Source organism: Paroedura picta, chromosome 3 (genome assembly GCF_049243985.1).
Source record: "Paroedura picta isolate Pp20150507F chromosome 3, Ppicta_v3.0, whole genome shotgun sequence".
In the NCBI taxonomy this organism is placed as follows: Eukaryota; Metazoa; Chordata; class Lepidosauria; order Squamata; family Gekkonidae; genus Paroedura; species Paroedura picta.
In genome coordinates this window covers 5,670,746-5,688,620 of record NC_135371.1, presented here as the reverse complement: position 1 = coordinate 5,688,620, position 17,875 = coordinate 5,670,746, and the positions used below count along the sequence as shown (strand labels likewise).

General features: G+C 46.8%; 1 protein-coding gene across 1 annotated transcript in view; it reads left to right on the top strand.

The window, feature by feature from the left end:
- The first annotated feature begins 349 nt into the window (after positions 1-349).
- The window catches only part of LOC143833876 (uncharacterized), a 52,543-nt gene continuing 35,017 nt past the window's right edge, over positions 350-17,875 (top strand). Inside the window, exons 1-6 of the mRNA XM_077330101.1 lie at positions 350-487; positions 957-1,073; positions 2,800-2,929; positions 6,129-7,855; positions 12,403-12,482; positions 12,588-12,797. Coding sequence (XP_077186216.1) covers positions 416-487; positions 957-1,073; positions 2,800-2,929; positions 6,129-7,855; positions 12,403-12,482; positions 12,588-12,797 — 2,336 coding nt within the window. The 5' untranslated portion in view covers positions 350-415. The remainder of the gene's footprint in view (positions 488-956; positions 1,074-2,799; positions 2,930-6,128; positions 7,856-12,402; positions 12,483-12,587; positions 12,798-17,875) is intronic.

Genomic DNA, 17,875 nt, shown 5'->3' with positions numbered 1-17,875 from the left:
AGCCATTTCCTCCAGGAGAACTGATCTCTTAAGTCTGGAGACATAAGTTGCAATACCAGGAGATCTCCAGTCCTCAGCTGGAGGTTGGCAACCCAAGAGAGGGCTGCGGAGAACGAGAGGGGAGCAATTCAAATCAAGAAGGATCCGGGAAAAAAAGCTAATGATAAGGGAGTTGCCTTAAGCATCACAATACATCCTTGCTTTTTTTTTTTTGTTCTCGAGTTGGGAACTACATTTCCCAGGAATCCTTGCGTGCCCAAAAGAGACGCCCCGCCCACCGGCTTCTGCCCCAGTTGCGCACAGGAAATGCAGGGAAAGCAAGCAATTTTTCCTAGAGAGGCTAGGAAGGCTGAGACGGGGGGGGGGGGATGCTGGAGCTGGACCCCTTTTCTTCTCTCTTCCCGGGGGGGACCTGATGGACTTGAACATGGGCTCTCCTCTTCCCTGGCTGGAGGGAGAATTTGGCTTTTGCATGTCTGCAGGAATGGTGAGGGGCTATGGGGCGTGTGGGTAAGATTTGGGGAGGGAAGGGAGTAAGCAGAGAGAGGATGGGGCCAGGTCGAGGGAGCGCAGGTGGACAAAGTGGCCGGGTTCACAACTCCCGCTAGGGAGATTCCTGGAGGTTTGTGGTGGAAGGCTGGGTTTGAGCTCAGTGGGGTAGAATGCAATAAATTAGAGCAGGGGTAGTCAAACTGCGGCTCTCCAGATGCCCATGGACTACAATTCCCATGAGCCCCTGCCTGCTGGCAGGGGCTCATGGGAATTGTAGTCCACAGGCATCTGGAGGGCCACAGTTTGACTACCCCTGCTCCAGAGCCGCCGTCTTCCACAGGGGAATAGATCTCTTGTTGTTGAAGAAAAAGAGGAGCTGAGATTTGTACCCCCGCTTTTCAGAACCCAAAGGAGTCTCAAGCTGGCTTGCAAATGCCTACTCTTCCTTCCTTTTCCCACAACAGACGCCCTCTGAGGTAGATGGGCCGGGGAGAGCTCTGAGAGAACTGCAACTGACCCAAGCTCACCTAGCTGCACGTGGAGGAGGACTGAGGAATCAAACCCGGCTCTCCAGATTAGAGGTCGCCGCTCTTCACCGCCACGCCAAGCTGGCTCTTCTTTGTCACCACTTGAATCCCTGTTAAGGAGTCTGAACCCAAGACCAAAAGACAGACCACTGGTCTTCCTGGCCCAGGACATCTGTTAACAACTGCACTGAGTTGGAGTCCAGCATCACCTTTAAAACCAACCAAGTTTAATTCTGGGTATAAGCTTTCGTGCACCATGCACACTTCTTCAGTCTTCAAATCCATAAAAATGTATATCCAGAATTAAGCTGGGTTGGTCTTAAAAGTGCCACTGGACTCCAGCTTGGTTCTCTTGCTAGATCAACACAGCTACCCACCTGGAGGTCAGTTGTAACAGGGGGAGAGCTCCATGCCTCACCTGGAGGTTGGCAGCCCTAGGTTAGATGCTTGTTCTTTCAAGCAAACGGATGGAATTTATTCCAGTTTCTCAAAATAATCCCCCCATGTAGTTCTTTACAATTAAAATCCACACACCCAAACACTTAATATAAAAATTTGCCTGTGGTCCTTTTTAAAGAGTTGTGGGTTCAAGGTTCAAGGAAATATTCATCCCTAAGGCAGCCACTACAGAATGCCTGAATATTGAGAAGCCTCTTAAAGGTAAAGGTAAAGGTATCCCCTGTGCAAGCACCGAGTCATGTCTGACCCTTGGGGTGATGCCCTCCAGCGTTTTCATGGCAGACTCAATACGGGGTGGTTTGCCAGTGCCTTCCCCAGTCATGACCGTTTACCCCCCAGCAAGTAAGCTGGGTACTCATTTTACCGACCTCGGAAGGATGGAAGGCTGAGTCAACCTTGAGCCGGCTGCTGGGATTGAACTCCCAACCTCATGGGCAGACAGCTCCAGACAGCATATCGCTGCCTTACCACTCTGCGCCACAAGAGGCTCATAGAAGAGCTATATGAGAAGCCTCTTAGAAGAGCTATATTGTTGCTTGGTATTCTATATACATCTTTAGCACGCCTGCTGCCTTGGTATTAATAGTATTTATGCATTATTATTATTATTATTAAGGGAAATTATGGGGTTTTATTGTGGTGTAGAGTGGTAAGCAGCAGAAATGCAGTCTGAAGCTGTCTGTCCATGAGGCTGGGAGTTCGATCCCAGCAGCCAGCTCAAGGTCGACTCAGCCTTCCATCCTTCTGAGGTCGGTAAAATGAGCACCCAGCTTGCTTGCTGGGGGGTAAATGGCCATGAAAACGCTAGAGGGTGTCACCCCAAGGGTCAGAAATGACTCGGTGCTTGCACAGGGGATACCTTTACCTTATTGTATTTTTATTCTTTTATTGCTTGTAAACTACCGTGAGCCCAGTTGGGAATGGTGGTATATAAATTCAAGAAATAAAATAAATACATGCAAACCCCCCGAATCAAAGTCTAAACAGGCCTTAGGTTGCTGACGGGGGAGGGGGGGCGGGGAAGCAGGAAAAAAAACATCATGATTGCAATGAATGCAACCAGTGTTTGCCGAACAGGACGCAAAGAACTTCTGCATTGAAAGCAGCAGTGTTCCATGGAAATGTCACCTCCATAGAACTGTGTGCAGAAACAGGGAAGATCATATTTCCAGGATTTGGGGGAAAAAAACCAGCTCCAATTGTTAACACTCTTCATTGGTGGGCAGTTTTGTCAGATCGCTGGTCTGTGGGGTTCTGTCTTCTTCCCTAAAACTCAGGGATAGAAAGGCACAGTCCAATGGGATGTGTTCTCTTTTTTCAGTGGCTCCAGATGTCCTTTGGGGAGGTGGCCGTGTTCTTCACGGAGGAGGAATGGGCTCTGCTGGATCCAGACCAAAGAGTCCTCTACTGGGAAGTCATGCTGGAAAATTACCAGACGGTGGCGTCACTTGGTAAGGATCTTAGCCCTTTTTATCATGAATAGACGGAAGCGTTTAAGGAGCGTCTTCCTGAGCCCTTCGTTGATTTCAGGGTGAAGGCTCATCCAGCACCCAGGAAAGAATGGAGCTCAAACATCTCCAGATGTTTCCATGACTGACTAATGAATGTGCTAAGCTAGCTATGTAAACTCATGCTGTAAGGAGAAATCAGAAAGGTCTGGGTGGCCACTGTAGGAACATAAGAAGAGCTCTGCTGGATTAGACTAGTAGTTGACCTAATCAGTGGCCAACCAACAACAGGGTCTAGGGCAGGGGTAGTCAAACTGCGGCCCTCCAGATGTCCATGGACTACAATTCCCAGGAGCCCCTGCCAGCGTTCGCTGGCAGGGGCTCCTGGGAATTGTAGTCCATGGACATCTGGAGGGCCACAGTTTGACTACCCCTGGTCTAGGGGCTGAGGCTTTCCCCTGACGTTGCCTCCTGGCTCTGGGATTTGGAGGATTAGTGCCTCTGAATGTGGAGGTTCTAACCCTTTTAAAAGCTATATATATGCCAATGGCCATCACTATTTTTAAAGAATTTCTAACTTATATACTGTCTTCCCTTGTGGTTCAGATTGCTGCTATATCCTGTGGCAGCAAATTTCACATTCACCCAAAGTCGTATTTCCTTTGTCCTGAACCGACGGCCCATCGGCCTCTTTGGATACCCTCCTGTTCTAGTATTTAGGGAGAGGGAAGAAAAATGTCTCTTTCTCAACTCCCTCTATCTCATGCAGAATTTTATAAACCTCAGTCATGTCACTTTTACTTTTCTGAACAGAGAAGTCCCAGACTCTTTGGACTTTCCTCAAAGGGAATGGAGAAACACTGCTACAGAGGTTTTCTGCTGACTGTACAAGTCAGTTTAGCCATCTTCAATAGTTCAGTCAATTAATCAAACCAAGACTGTAGAGCTGGTATTTCAGGCAATTTCCAATTTAGGGCCAGTCCCAAGCTTGCTGCTGTTGTTGCTTAAAACAAAAAGTCAAGAGGATGAATAGCTGCTGGTTTTTGTTCCCCCTCTTTTCCCTAACCAAAAGAGTCTCAAAGCGGCTTACAATTGCCTTCCCTTCCTCTCTCGATGCCAGACACCCTGAGAGAGCTCTGACAGAACTGTTCTGTGAGAACAGCTCTGGCAGGAGAACCAAACCGTGCCCCCCAGGCCAGCAAACCAGAGCAGAACAGTACCCGAAGTTGTCAACCTACTATAATAGTACAACCGCTACCAAATTGGGAGAATGAACAACTCTTAGCTACAACTGCAGTGCCCCCCCCAGAACAAAAGACTGAAAGAAAGAACTATAAAAATCAACTTTTAAAAGGAACACAACCCCAAGAAGAAAAGGCAAACAATGCTGCCCCTCTGATAAAAGAAGAAACACTAGGAGAAAGAAACAATAAATCCCAAAGCACCCCCAACACCCACCCCACCCGCAGAAACCAAAATAATACTTTGGAAGAAACATTGCAAAAGGCAATGCAGAGATTGGCTGGCTGGAGCAGGATTTTATTTCAATTGCCGTATATATCCGCGTATAAGCTGCGGAGGGCTTTTTCAGTGTGGGAAAAAGGTGCTGAAAAACTAGGCTTATACGTGAGTATATAGGGTATATTGTTATAGTCTCCCAAGCTAAGATTGTATCTGAATCATTGAGTATCCAGTAATCTTAAAGAGAAGGATTAGTATTGTCTTATATTGCTTAAATGGCTACACCTCTTGTTGCAGGAATGGATGAGCCCATGAGGGGAGGGATTGTGGGGGGTGGAAAGTCATTTCCAAGCAGCCCTCCAGTCCCACCAAACTCCTCCTGCCCTCTACTTCAGCCCCACAGCAGGCCTGTTGGCAGATTAGAGGGTGGGCTAGTTAGATTAGATAGGGTTCTGTGAGGGGTGAAATGTCTGGAGTGTGCCCAGGGACTGAAGGTACAGAGGAGGGGCACCTCATGGGCTGGGGGTCCCGACAGTATTGGGCCAAGGAAGATATAGCAGTGGGAGGTGATTGGCCAATAGAAGGGCTGAGAGATACGGTAATACTTGTAACCGTTCTAATCTTGGTCCCATCCTGAAATACACTGGGAGAGGGCTAGGGTGACACCAACACTGATGCTATGTAAGACCAGGTCGATTGACAACAAGATCTCAACACTCTGGGAGTTTATTTAAGCATACATAGAATCATAGAATCATAGAGTTGGAAGGGGCCATACAGGCCATCTAGTCCAACCCCCTGCTCAACGCAGGATCAGCCCAGAGCATCCTAAAGCATCCAAGAAAAGTGTGTATCCAACCTTTGCTTGAAGACTGCCAGTGAGGGGGAGCTCCCCACCTCCTTAGGCAGTCTATTTCACTGCTGAACTACTCTGACTGTGAAATTTATTTTCCTGATATCTAGCCTATATCGTTGTACTTGTAGTTTAAACCCATTACTGCATGTCCTCTCTTCTGCAGCCAGCAGAAACAGCATCCTGCCATAGGTTCTTTGCTTAATATTAGTTACGCCAATAAAGGTGTCCGATATACACAGGCTTAACAAATTTTCTTTTCCAAATAAAGGCCATCCCCTCTACATGGCATCACTATTACAATGCCATTCCTTGACATCTTATTTATGATGATCGTGAATTTGCCTATTTCCTCCCCCCCCCTTCCTGTCAAACAAAAACTTGCCAATAAGACTCAAGTTAAGAAAAGCATTCTCTCTCGCCTTGCCTCAAAAATTATCACTGGTTAAACAACCTACTCTGAAAATTAAGCAGGGCAAGCCCAGACTGAACAAGAAAAGAGCTGCTGCAAAGGGCAGGGAGAATGCTCTGGACCCTCCCCATTTAAGCCCCACAACTAGAGGGATGGCCACCGGGAAAGTCCTTTGCCTGCTGTGGTGATGAGAGAGAAGATTTGTGGGATGGGAATGCTCTGTGAAAATAACTCTCCATCCACAGGAATCCCTGACTGCATTTTCTCTGAGGGCCCAGGAGCAACTTTGGATGACAGAAGTAACAAATTCCCTCCCTCCTTCTACCCTTCCGTGACCTTGTCATTTGAACCTACCTAGCTGTCCTTTTCTGAGGCCCAGATTTCATTGTACAAAGCACCATTCACTAGTCACTGGGCTTGCTTGTTTCCATTGGGTTTCCTTTCATTCTTACATGGCTTTCATCTCTCTTTTCCAGCTGCGGATCCTGCAAATGTGAAAGGGTTCTACAGATTTGGATATGAAAACGTTTTCTGTTGGAGTAGCCAGCTAACTATACGTCAAAGCATTCACACGGGGGAGAGCCGATATAAATGTGGAAAGAGCTTCTTTACTAGTAGGAGTCTAAGTGCCCATGACAGGATCCACATGGGGGAGAAGCCATATAAATGCATGGAATGTGGAAAGAGCTTCACTCAGAACGGCTCTCTGACTGCACATCGAAGGATTCATACTGGGGAGAGGCCATATAAATGTTTGGAGTGTGGAAAGAGTTTCTCTCAGAACGACTGTCTAGTTAAACATCAAAGGTTTCACACAGGGGAGAAGCCATACCAATGCTTGGAGTGTGGAAAGAGTTTCTCCCAGTCCGGCGCACTAACAATACATCGGAGGATTCACACAGGGGAGAAGCCATATAAATGCCTGGAATGTGAAAAGAGCTACCCTTCAAAAAGTCAACTAAAAATCCATCAAATCGTCCACATGGGGGAGAGCCCATATAAATGCTTGAAGTGTGGAAAGAGCTTCTCTACTAATAGGTGCCTAACTGTGCATGACAGGATTCACACAGGGGAGAAGCCATATAAATGCATGGAATGTGGGAAGTGCTTTACTCAAAATGGCTCCCTGACGGCACATGGAAGAATTCATACAGGGGAGAAGCCATATAAATGCTTGGAGTGTGGAAGGGGTTTCTCTCAGAATGACTGTCTAATTAAACATCAAAGGATTCACACAGGGGAGAAGCCATATCAATGCGTGGATTGTGGAAAAAGTTTCTCTCAGTCTGGCGCATTAATAGGACATCGAAGAATTCATACTGGGGAGAAGCCATATGAGTGCCCAGAGTGTGGAAAGAATTTCTCTCATAACACCCACCTTACTAAACATCGAAGAATTCACACAGGGGAAAGACCATATAAATGTTTGGAGTGTGGAAAGAACTTCTTTTCAAAAAGCCAACTAAATGTCCATAAAATGATTCACGCAGGGGAGAGCCCATATAAATGCCTGGACTGTGGAAAGAGCTTCTCTACTTATAGCTGCCTAAATGCGCATGACAAGATCCACACGGGGGAGAAGCCATATAAATGCACAGAATGTGGAAAGAGCTTCACTCAGAATGGCTCCCTGAACACACATCGAAGGATTCATACTGGGGAGAAGCCATTTAAATGTATAGAATGTGGAAGGGGTTTCTCTCAGAATGATTGTCTAATTAAACACCAAAGGATTCACACAGGGGAGAAGCCATATCAATGCGTGGATTGTGGAAAGAGTTTTTCTCAGTCTGGGCCACTAATAGTACATCGAAGGATTCACACAGGGGAGAAACCATATACATGCCTGGACTGTGGAAAGAGCTTCTCTCACAATAGCCACCTCACACAACATCGAAGAATTCACACAGGGGAGAGGCCGTATAAATGTTTGGAGTGTGGAAAGGGCTTCTCTTCGAGTGGCTCCCTGACAGTACATCGAAGGATTCACACAGGGGAGAAGCCATATGAGTGCCTAGAGTGTGGGAAGAGCTTCTCTTCGAAAGGCAAACTGGAAGTCCATAAAAGAATTCACACTGGGGAGAAGCCATATAAATGCTTGGAGTGCGGGAAGAATTTCAGCCAGAGCCGAAGCTGGCTCTCACACCAGAAGGTTCACACAGAAGAAGACCTCTACAGTCACAGTTTGCAGGCAGGAAACCAGTGAATACTGCTACTTTGTCTTGTGTGACCAGCGAGTGTATTTTAGTGCTTTTTCCCCAGCAGCGTATGATAACCACCTGCCCTCTTCTGGCCTGGATACTGCCATAGAATCATAGAATCATAGAGTTGGAAGGGACCTCATGGGTTATCTAGTCCAACCCCCTGCACTATACAGGATTTCTTTCCTTCTTCTCCCCAGAGCTTCTCCCTGTCTGAGTTAGCCACAATGGCTGCCCTTTCCTAAGAGCTGTTGTCTCTCCCTCACACACACTTTCTTCTGAAGGACTCACTGATTCACCCTCTTTGGTTCACCTTCTATGAACATAACAGAATATGGCAACCACCTATTCAACTGGGAACATAAAAGTTATAATTAAAATATTTTAAAGCTGGGAAATCTGGATGGCCGAGTAAATGAATTTTATTCCATCAGTAGCTCTGTATCTACTGAAATTATATTATAGACATTTATATTTGTAGATGGCAACTATATGAAAATATGAACTCTCAATGATACGCAGAACTAAGACAGTGTTAAGATTTGAGATTTGCCCAATGTCGAGATTTGCCCAAAAAGCCTTTCTAGTGGGCTGTCGGATGACAAGGAACATTAGAAGACTGATTAATTTGGCGAATCAAGAATAGATGCCGGTGACTTTTTATTTTGTAGATGCTGAGAATACATTTGATCGGGTTAATCGGAACTGCGAAAGTAACATTAAAACACCTTGGGATCAGCTTAGCATATTCATGCCTGAGAGCATAGATAATCCATTTAATGTGTTTTTCATCACAATTTCAATAGCTATGGGGGGGGGACGAGGTGGTGTTGAACCAGGCTCCCCTTTATTGCCATTTTGATCTTTATACAGGACGTTTTTATGCGATTGCCTTTTTGACTTTTCCTTGTCAGGACTTGCTAATGCAGGGGTAGGCAACCTGGGGTCCTCCAGATGTCCATGGACTACAATTCCCATTGTAGTCCAGATGTCCATGGACTACAATTCCCATGAGCCCCTGCCAGCAAACGCTGGCAGGGGCTCATGGGAGCAAACGCTGGCAGGGGCTCATGGGAATTGTAGTCCATGGACATCTGGAAGACCACAGGTTGACTACCCCTGTGCTAATGCATGCTTACTGGGATGTGTTCTGTGACTTGGGGGGAATGAATGGCTTGTTTCAATTCACTCTGTTATTAAAGCATTTAAACTTTGCTTTCCTTCTTCTAAGATCGAAGGCAGCTTTGCCTGCTTAAGATGGCTTTGGGTGCCGTCAGAAGAAGATAATTTTAACTGATGATCTACAAAGGCTTTCAACTTTTGCCGTTCTTGCTGATCTCTGTGGTAAATGATAAGAGTGATTAGTATGTGGATTCCACGGCCTGCAGGAAATGGCAGCAGGTACAAGCATGGACAGCTTCAAGAGGAGATTGGAGAGACATCTGGAGCAGAGGTCCATCATCAGCTCTTAGGGGGGAAACTCTTCTGGGGCAGGGATGCTGTGTATTCTTGGTGCTTGGAGGGCAACAATGGGAGGGCCACTGTGTGACACAGTGCTTGACTGGATGGGCCATTGGCCTGATCCAACATGGCTTCTCTTAGGTTCTTATGCCTGGGCCAGTGATGTTCTGTATTCATGGCAATTTGGGGGGGCAACCGTAGGAGGGCTTCTGGAGTTCTGGCCCTGCTGGTGGCCCTCCTGGTGGCAAGTGGTTTGGGGCCACTGTGCAACACAGTGTTTGACTGGATGGGCCATTGACCTGATCCAACAAGGCGTCTCTTATGTTCCTATGTCTGTCCCAGTAATGCTCTTGGTGTTGGGAGACAACAGTGGGGGGGGGGGCTTCTGGAGTTCTGGTCCCACTTGTGGACCTTCTGGTGGCACCGGGGTTTTGGCCACTGTGTGACACGAACACATCCACCTCCTTAAAGGATATTCAGGATCTCTGAAAGAGAAAAAGTGGCCCAGGGGATAGTCCCTGTTTCAGACTATTCATTAAAGAAAGCCACGCCTCCCCATATTAGACACTCTCATGATTTAAATAGCCTTTTAAATACTCCAAGCTCCCCCAACCTTTCCTCATACGTGTTGGTCTCCGAACCCCTTTGTCGCCCTCTTCTGGACACGCTCCTGATTGTCCAAAGGACCTTGCTCACTTCACCCTCTAAATATCTGGAACTTGCATTTGTGCAGAAGATTTCTGCTTTAAACATTTGTCTGCAGAGGTGTTCTTTGTTCGCAGGCCAGGATTTCTGTAAAAACGCCTTGGCCTAGTGAAGCCAGGATTTCTTTTATTCTGCTCCCCCCACTGCACCCCGACAACGTCTGCTCCCTCCAGGCCATTATCCTTGGAGGACTTGTGGGGGGAGAGAGGCAGGGCACCAAAAGGCCAGCTTATGCTTGCCAACTTCCAGGTGATAGCTAGAGATTTCCTGGAATTATAACACATCCCCAGATGATAGAGATCCAATTATCTGGAGAAAATGGAGGAATGGCCATTTGGTGAGCGAACCAGTTTGGTATAGTGATTAGGAGCGCGGACTTCTAATCTGAAATGCCGGGTTTGATTCTGCGCTCCCCCACATGCAGCCAGCTGGGTGGCCTTGGGCTCGCCACGGCACTGATAAAACTGTTCTGACCGAGCAGGAATCTCAGGGCTCTATCAGCCTCACCCACCCCACAGGGTGTCTGTTGTGGGGAGAGGAAAGAGAAGGCGAATGTAAGCCGCTTTGAGCCTCCTCCGGGTAGGGGAAAGCAGCATATAAGAACCAACTCTTCTTCTTCATCTTCTGTACCATAAAGCTAGAGAGGAATGGTGGGAGGAGTTGGGACTCATCATGTAACTGATGAGCCAATCAGGAAGGCCGTCCCGCTCATGGCCGCAACCCCCTCCAACGACATCATGGAAGAAGAAGTGGCAGCCTACTCTACAGTGCTGATGCCCAGAGGTGAGCCTGCTGGAAGGGAGGGATGGGGGGCCTGGGACCACAGTCCGGGAAGGGGTGTTGCCCAGCCAGCAGCTGGGGCCTGGGAGAGGGTGACAACCCTGGCCTCTACTGTGTAGGGGAACAGGATTACAGCCACCCAAGATTTCACGTTGCCCAGCAAGCTGCCAGGTTTGGCCTTTGCACCGCAGGAGGGGGGGCAATCACCACCAAGGGTCAGGGAGGAGGGTGTGGGGGGGGGCTGTGATGTGAGGCCTTCCTACAACCTGCCCGCCCATGAGCCCAACCTGCCTCCAAGCTTTGTGGTTGACCGGCTCCATGGCTGGGACAGGTGCTGGCCGGCCATGCTGAAAATAAAAGAATGTAAACTTGTCAAGAAAGAAGGAAAGAATAGACTTTGGGTAACTCACTATCAAACAGTCTCAAAATCGATAGAACAATTTATAAAAGAAGGTGGTCAGTTGAGAGAAACAGGTGATGCAATACATTTGTTCGGCAAAAATCTACAAACAGTTATATACGACTGAAACAGAACAAGTTAATGACTGTATGATAAATTGGACTCAAAACCTCAGAAAGAACATAAGTATGGACCCATGGGAGAGACTGTAGGTTAACGGGTTGATGTTTACTGAATGTCAAACAAAACATTTTAGATGGTATATTGCCCCTCAAGATAATAAGAATTACTAAGAGTTATAATGCCAAATGATGGAAATGTCAGAATATAAATGCTTTCACCGTCTTTTCCCCTTGGATTATTAGGTTAAACCCAAACTCTCCTCTTGTCAATCAAACCTTTTTATGATTTCTTAGCCGAACGTTTTTAATTCATAATCACGTTTTCTAAAAATCTTCCTCGATGAGGAATGATGGAATGGGTGATTGTGGTCTTTCTTTAAAGGTGGACATTAATTCCTGCCATGTTTACCCCTGTATTTTTGTGGTACTTTATTTTTGGTTTCCTTTGGCCTTCATTTAGGTATGCAACACTGACACAATGTGGATTCAAATGAGTAGCTGTGTTGGTCTGAAGTAGCATAATAAAATCAGAGGTGCTATTGGACTCTGATTTTATGGTGACACAATGTGGGTTCTCTGATGTGTAACAGGATTAAATGTGTCATTAAAACTTTCTTCCTCTAGAGTTTATAGTATTTGGCCTTGCTGAAAGCATTAACAGGGTTTGTCCCCTAAATGAATGATCTCACGCCTAATGAATGCCTTCTTCTGAATGAAGGTTTTCCCACACTGGAGGCATTCATAAGGTTTCTCCTCCGCATGAGTTCGTTGATGTCTGACCAAAGTGTCACTTCGAGAGAAATGTTTCCCGCACTTGGGGCATTCGTGTGGTTTTTCCCCTGTATGGGTTTTCTGGTGTTCAATCAAGTTGCACGGGTGATTGAAAGTTCTCCCACACGCGACGCGTTCATAGGGCTTCTCCCCAGTGTGGGTCCTCTGACGTTTGATCAACGTATCTCTGCGCAAGAAGTTTTTGCCGCACACAGCGCATGCATGCGGTCTCTCTCCCGTGTGGGTTTTCCTGTGTTCAATCAAGTTGCATGGATGATTGAAGCTCTTCCCACACTCGGGACACTCGTAGGGCTTCTCTCCCGTGTGCGTACGCTGGTGGTTGATCAGCGTGTCTCTCCGAGTGAAGCTCTTCCCACATTCGGAACATTGGTGAGGTTTCTCCCCGGTATGGATTTTCTGATGTCTTTTCAGATGTAGCTTCCACCGAAACCCTTTCTCACACTGATAGGGTCTCTCCCCCGTGTGGATTCTCAGGTGGCTCATTAAGTTCGTCCTCTGGCTGAAGCTTTTCCCACAGCAAGGACATTCGTGGGGTTTCTCCTCCGTGTGGATTCTCTGGTGCCTCATTAAGGTCACCCTGCAACTGAAGCCTTTCCCGCATTCGGGGCATTCGCATGATTTCTCGTCCACATCGACCCCCTGCTGTCTAACCCAGATTTCTCTCGGAGCGCACGCCGACCATTCGTACGGGTTTCCTCTTGCATGCATTCTCTCATGTTTATTAAGGAACCTCTCCCTGCACACAGGACGTGCATAATGTTTCTCCTCGGTGTGCATCTTGACAAGCTCTGATTTGTAGCAGCATTTTTGCCCAGACTTAGTGGTCAAAGGCTGCTCCAAACCAGGGTGTGTTGAACTTTTGTTCATGGGTGTTGCAGTGGGATCTCTGTGGATCTCCGTTTCTCCTGGCAGCTCTTCGGCATTGCATTTGGGATCTGGAAGGCCAGCAGCCACAGAAATGTCGCCGTGGGGGTTTGCCAGAGATACTGTCTGTGTATTTTCCATATCACCCCCTCCTGGGTGAGAATTCTCCACCTTGATCTTTCTCCCTTCCCCTGCAAAGAAAACAATGGCGATAATGTAGCGAGCACCTGCTTCCATCCTCGCCTACCTTGCAGGGGTGTTCTCAGGATAAATGGCGGACAGAATGATGGAAGCTGCTCTGCATCCCCACTTGAGGAGAAAGGGGAACGCATAAATGAATAACCAGACCAGATGACCCAGGAGGTCCCTTCCAACTCTAGGATTCTATGATTCTACTTCAGTACTGATGGCTTTTGAGTCCTACTTGTGGGCTCGGTTTGTCCATTTGTGGGAAACCTGATGCAGAACCAGGTGGATCCTTGGCCTGCCCAACTTTGGCTGTTCCGTCTTCGTAATTCTTTTCTCTGGGGCATCATTACAATACGCTCTAATAACTTCACAGTACACAGACCCTGAAATCCCCAATCACTGACTCATGTGCAAGCCACATGGGCCTCATAATTGGGGCCTCCCTTCCCAAGATACCACAAAGTCCTAGCGGAGTGACCGTATCTATAATTGCTCGTGGATTACCCTCTCCTGTACCTTGTTTACTCCAGCAAGCACCTGTTACAAACGCCCCCACACCTGAACACTCTTTCCACCTTGAGAATTCATCTAACTCCAAATGGTAATTCTTGGCTAATTTAAGAGGCGTTCCCCCGTCCTCTTCTAATTCAAGGAACCGGTGAACTTCTAATGACCGCATTTCTATCTAACAATTATGTCTTCAAGTCCGGAGAATGGTGATGACCTCCCCTTTACTCCCGGGACCTATTCCTGACAGAACGGCAAGGTGAATTTTCATACTAATCATCCCCACACACACGAGAATAGCTTCTTAAGAGTCTTCTGACTCAAACGTTTCCTTGTGCCTAACAATTACCCAGAACTTATTTCAGGCTGGTGTTATGGTGAGCACCGTTAGAACAAAATGGCAAGCCGAAGCTTTGAAACTAGAAGAAGAAGAGTTGGTTCTTATATGCCGCTTTTCCCTACCCGAAGGAGGCTCAAAGCGACTTTACATTCGCCTTCCCTTTCCTCTCCCCACAACAGACACCCTGTGAGGTGGGTGAGGCTGAGAGAGCCCTGAGATTACTGAAGAAGAAGAAGAGGTTTCTTATATGCCGCTTTTCCCTACCCGAAGGAGGCTCAAAGCGACTTTACATTTGCCTTCCCTTTCCTCTCCCCACAACAGACTCCCTGTGAGGTGGGTGAGGCTGAGAGAGCCCTGAGATTACTGAAGAAGAAGAAGAGTTGTTTCTTATATGCCGCTTTTCTCTACCCAAAGGAGGCTCAAAGCGGCTTACAGTCGCCTTCCCATTCCTCTCCCCACAACAGACACCCTGTGGGGTGGGTGAGGCTGAGAGAGCCCTGATATTCCTGCTCGGTCAGAACAGTTTTATCAGTGCCGTGGCAAGCCCAAGGTCACCCAGCTGGTTGCATGTGGGGGAGTGCAGAATCGAACCCGGCATGCCAGATTAGAAGTCCACACTCCTAACCATGACACCAAACTGGCTCTAGCCTTTCTCTGCTGTAGCCTTTCTCAACTTTTGTACTGTTGAGAAGCCCCTGAAAGATTCTTCAGACTTTGAGAAACCCCAGGAGGGTATGATCGTGCCAAAAGGTTTCGGGAGTGTAGACGCCCACCGGGGTCCCCTCCCCTTCCCACCCCCTCCAGGCGCACCATTGGCCATTTTGGGAAAGGGAGGGCAGGTCGACATGACCAGATATGGTCCTATCACCCAAGAAATGTTTAACACGTTTTAAAAAATATATAAAAAATGAATTCACTCCCATCCATTCAGGAAACCCTTCTAGGGTCACCAAGAAACTCCGGGGTTTGTGATTCTGCTGGCTGTAAGGGAAGAAGGGAGGGGAACGTTTGTGAGGCTGGAGGGCAGAAACCACACCCACAACCTCTGGCCTGCCTACAAACATACATACATAGATAGTAACATCTGCATTGAGTTATAATCCTCTCAGCACTTTATTTCCCCTCCTTCCCGCTGGAGAGATGGTGGTGTGCGCCTGGACTTGAGGGCAAATCGGTTTTAATAACTCCTAATTTAAATGTTTTAAGCGAACTGTATTTGATAAAGCCGTGAGCCAGGAAAGGGCAGCCTAGGGGAGAATTTATTTTATTTTTTTTTAATTTGACATTGTTAACATTTGTATATTCCAATTCACATTCCAGTCAGCTGTGCTCAGTGATCCGGTATAAAGGAATTGTGATATATCTACACATAACTCCAATGAATTGCCATCTTTTAATGTACTGGGCGTTTTTTTACGGGTTCGGTTGTTTTATTCTTTTATTGTAAACTGCTGCGAGCCTCTTGAGAGCGGCGGTATATAAATCAAACTATAAATAAATAAATAAATAAATAAATACATACATACATACATACATACATACATACATAGAAATTTGAAAAGTAAATAAATAAATCAACAATGTGATGCCTCTGAAAGACAAAACAAAGTGTTGGGGTTTGTTCGTAGCTCCTGCCCCTCCAGATGCCAAAAATCGTATAAAGCGGGGGTCTCCAACTGTTTCGGGCCCGTGGAATTTTGAGAGGGGATGGTGAGCGCCACCCCAAAATGGCGGCCGCAGGAGACGGAGCCAGATGCAAAATGGCTGCCTCAGGAAGCTGTGCCATATGGAATATTTCCCTTCTTACGTCTCCTAGAAAGAAGGACATTTTGATGGGGGAACGGAAACGCATGTGGACTGAGGAACGCTCAAATGCTCACCCCGCAAACCAAGGTCCCCATCGTCTTTTGGCTTTATGTCCATGGCCCCTCTCTGGGCAGAGTCTGGCAGGGGCTCTAAGGAACTCCCGGCCACCTCCTGAATCGGTACCTGAAACAGCAAAGAAGATCCAGTTTGGTGTAAAGGAACATGGCCGTAAAGTCGAATCTTGGGATTTGGATGAATGTAAGGAGCACGGGAGAAAACCTCACAGCTCCATCTAGCCTGCCAGTTGGTTTCCAGCAGTGGTTCGCTCGGTACCTAGGCATGAGGCCCCATCCCACTGTTTAATTTCCACAGTGTACACTTCAAGGTATACTGCTTACGTATAAGGAGGTTCCATTTTGCTGTGGCAGATAGTATTTCCTGATAAGCTTGGGCCCTCTACAGAGTGGCATCCCATTCGCCTGCCCCTTTTGGCTCCATTCTTTGGCTCCATTGCTTTAGGATGCTTAGGGCTGATCCTGTGTTGAGCAGGGGGTTGGACTAGATGGCCTCTATGGCCCCTTCCAACTCTATGATTCTATGATTCCCATTCCCGAAAAATTATAGCCTTCCCCAAAATCGCTTCTTCCTTTTCTTCCTGATTTTCTTATGTTCTTACGAGGGGGGGGATGACAGGGTGCTCACATAAATATCTGGAATTGACAGGACCACATTGGCATGGTACTCTTTTAAGATTCCACAAAAATCTGTGGTAAATTCATAGCATTTGGGCTGAATCTCAGGAGTGCTAAGTTGGTGAGGTGACGCCAGCGCCAGGTGTTTACTGGAAGTGATGGCCCAAGGGTGGTTTTTCATCATAATGTGCCGAGGCCTGGAAGCTCGCCTCTCTTGCTGCCTTTCCAGACCCTTAACTGGGCTGGGCCTCAACCTCCCTTGTCACCGACCCCCAGCTAGGGTTGCCAACCTCCAGGGGAGACCTGGAGATTTCCCGGAATTGCCTCTTATCTCCCGGCTACAGAAATCACTGCTGCTTGATGACTTCAAAATGGCAGCCATCTCTGATGGAGGTTGCTAACATCATTTAGAGAATAACATCCTAATAATAATAATAATAATAATAATAATATTTTTTTATTTTTAACCCATCCTTCCTTGTCGCTCAGGGTGGGCAACAACATTTTAAAAACACATACAAATTTAAAATTAAAACATTACATTTCTTTATTCCCCCCATTAACATCCCCTGACGGTGGCAATAGTAGAGAATAATATTTACGGGTTGGTTTTTACACTTTACTAATAAGGACGGCTGTATAAGATATGTACAACTGTAATACAAAATTCTCCCCTTCCCTTTTTTTCTCCTGTATCCCTTGTATTAATGGTGGGGGAAAATTCCCTGACAGGGGGCGTTTGATCAAAGAATGGATCTCCTCCTCCTCCTCTAGCAGTGAGGCCCGCCTTATTGGTGGATGTTATTTTATTTTGGGCGTCCACCGTAAACCTGGTGGAATAACTCCATTTTACAAGCCCTGTCGAACTCACAGGGCCCTGATCTCTTCCGGAAGCATTTTCCACCAGGGTGGGGCCAGGGATAAAAAGGCCCTGCTCAAGGCAATTTTCTCCAGGAATATAGGTGGTCCTGCATAGAAGCAACAGAATGCACACAAACATTTTGTTCTAGAAGAGGAAAATAGCTCAGCACTCCGACTGACCTGCCACTTCCCAGTCTCTGCCTTTTGCCCATCCATCCATCCATCCATCCATTCAATTTGAAGCCTCAGGGGAAGTTTACATCAGTTTTTACAGCAGTTTACATCAAACAGGAACAGTACAAAGAACTCCATTTATAATAATACCAGAATAACAATAACAACATTATGAACAATAGAACCTGGGGGAGAACAATAAGTAATGTCAATAAATATACAAGGTTATAGTTTGTTTGGGTTTGACTCCGGGAGGCATACACAGTAAAAGAAATTAAAATAAAATCAGGATAAATAGGGGCAGTTTTGCAAGTTCTGCATAAAACAAG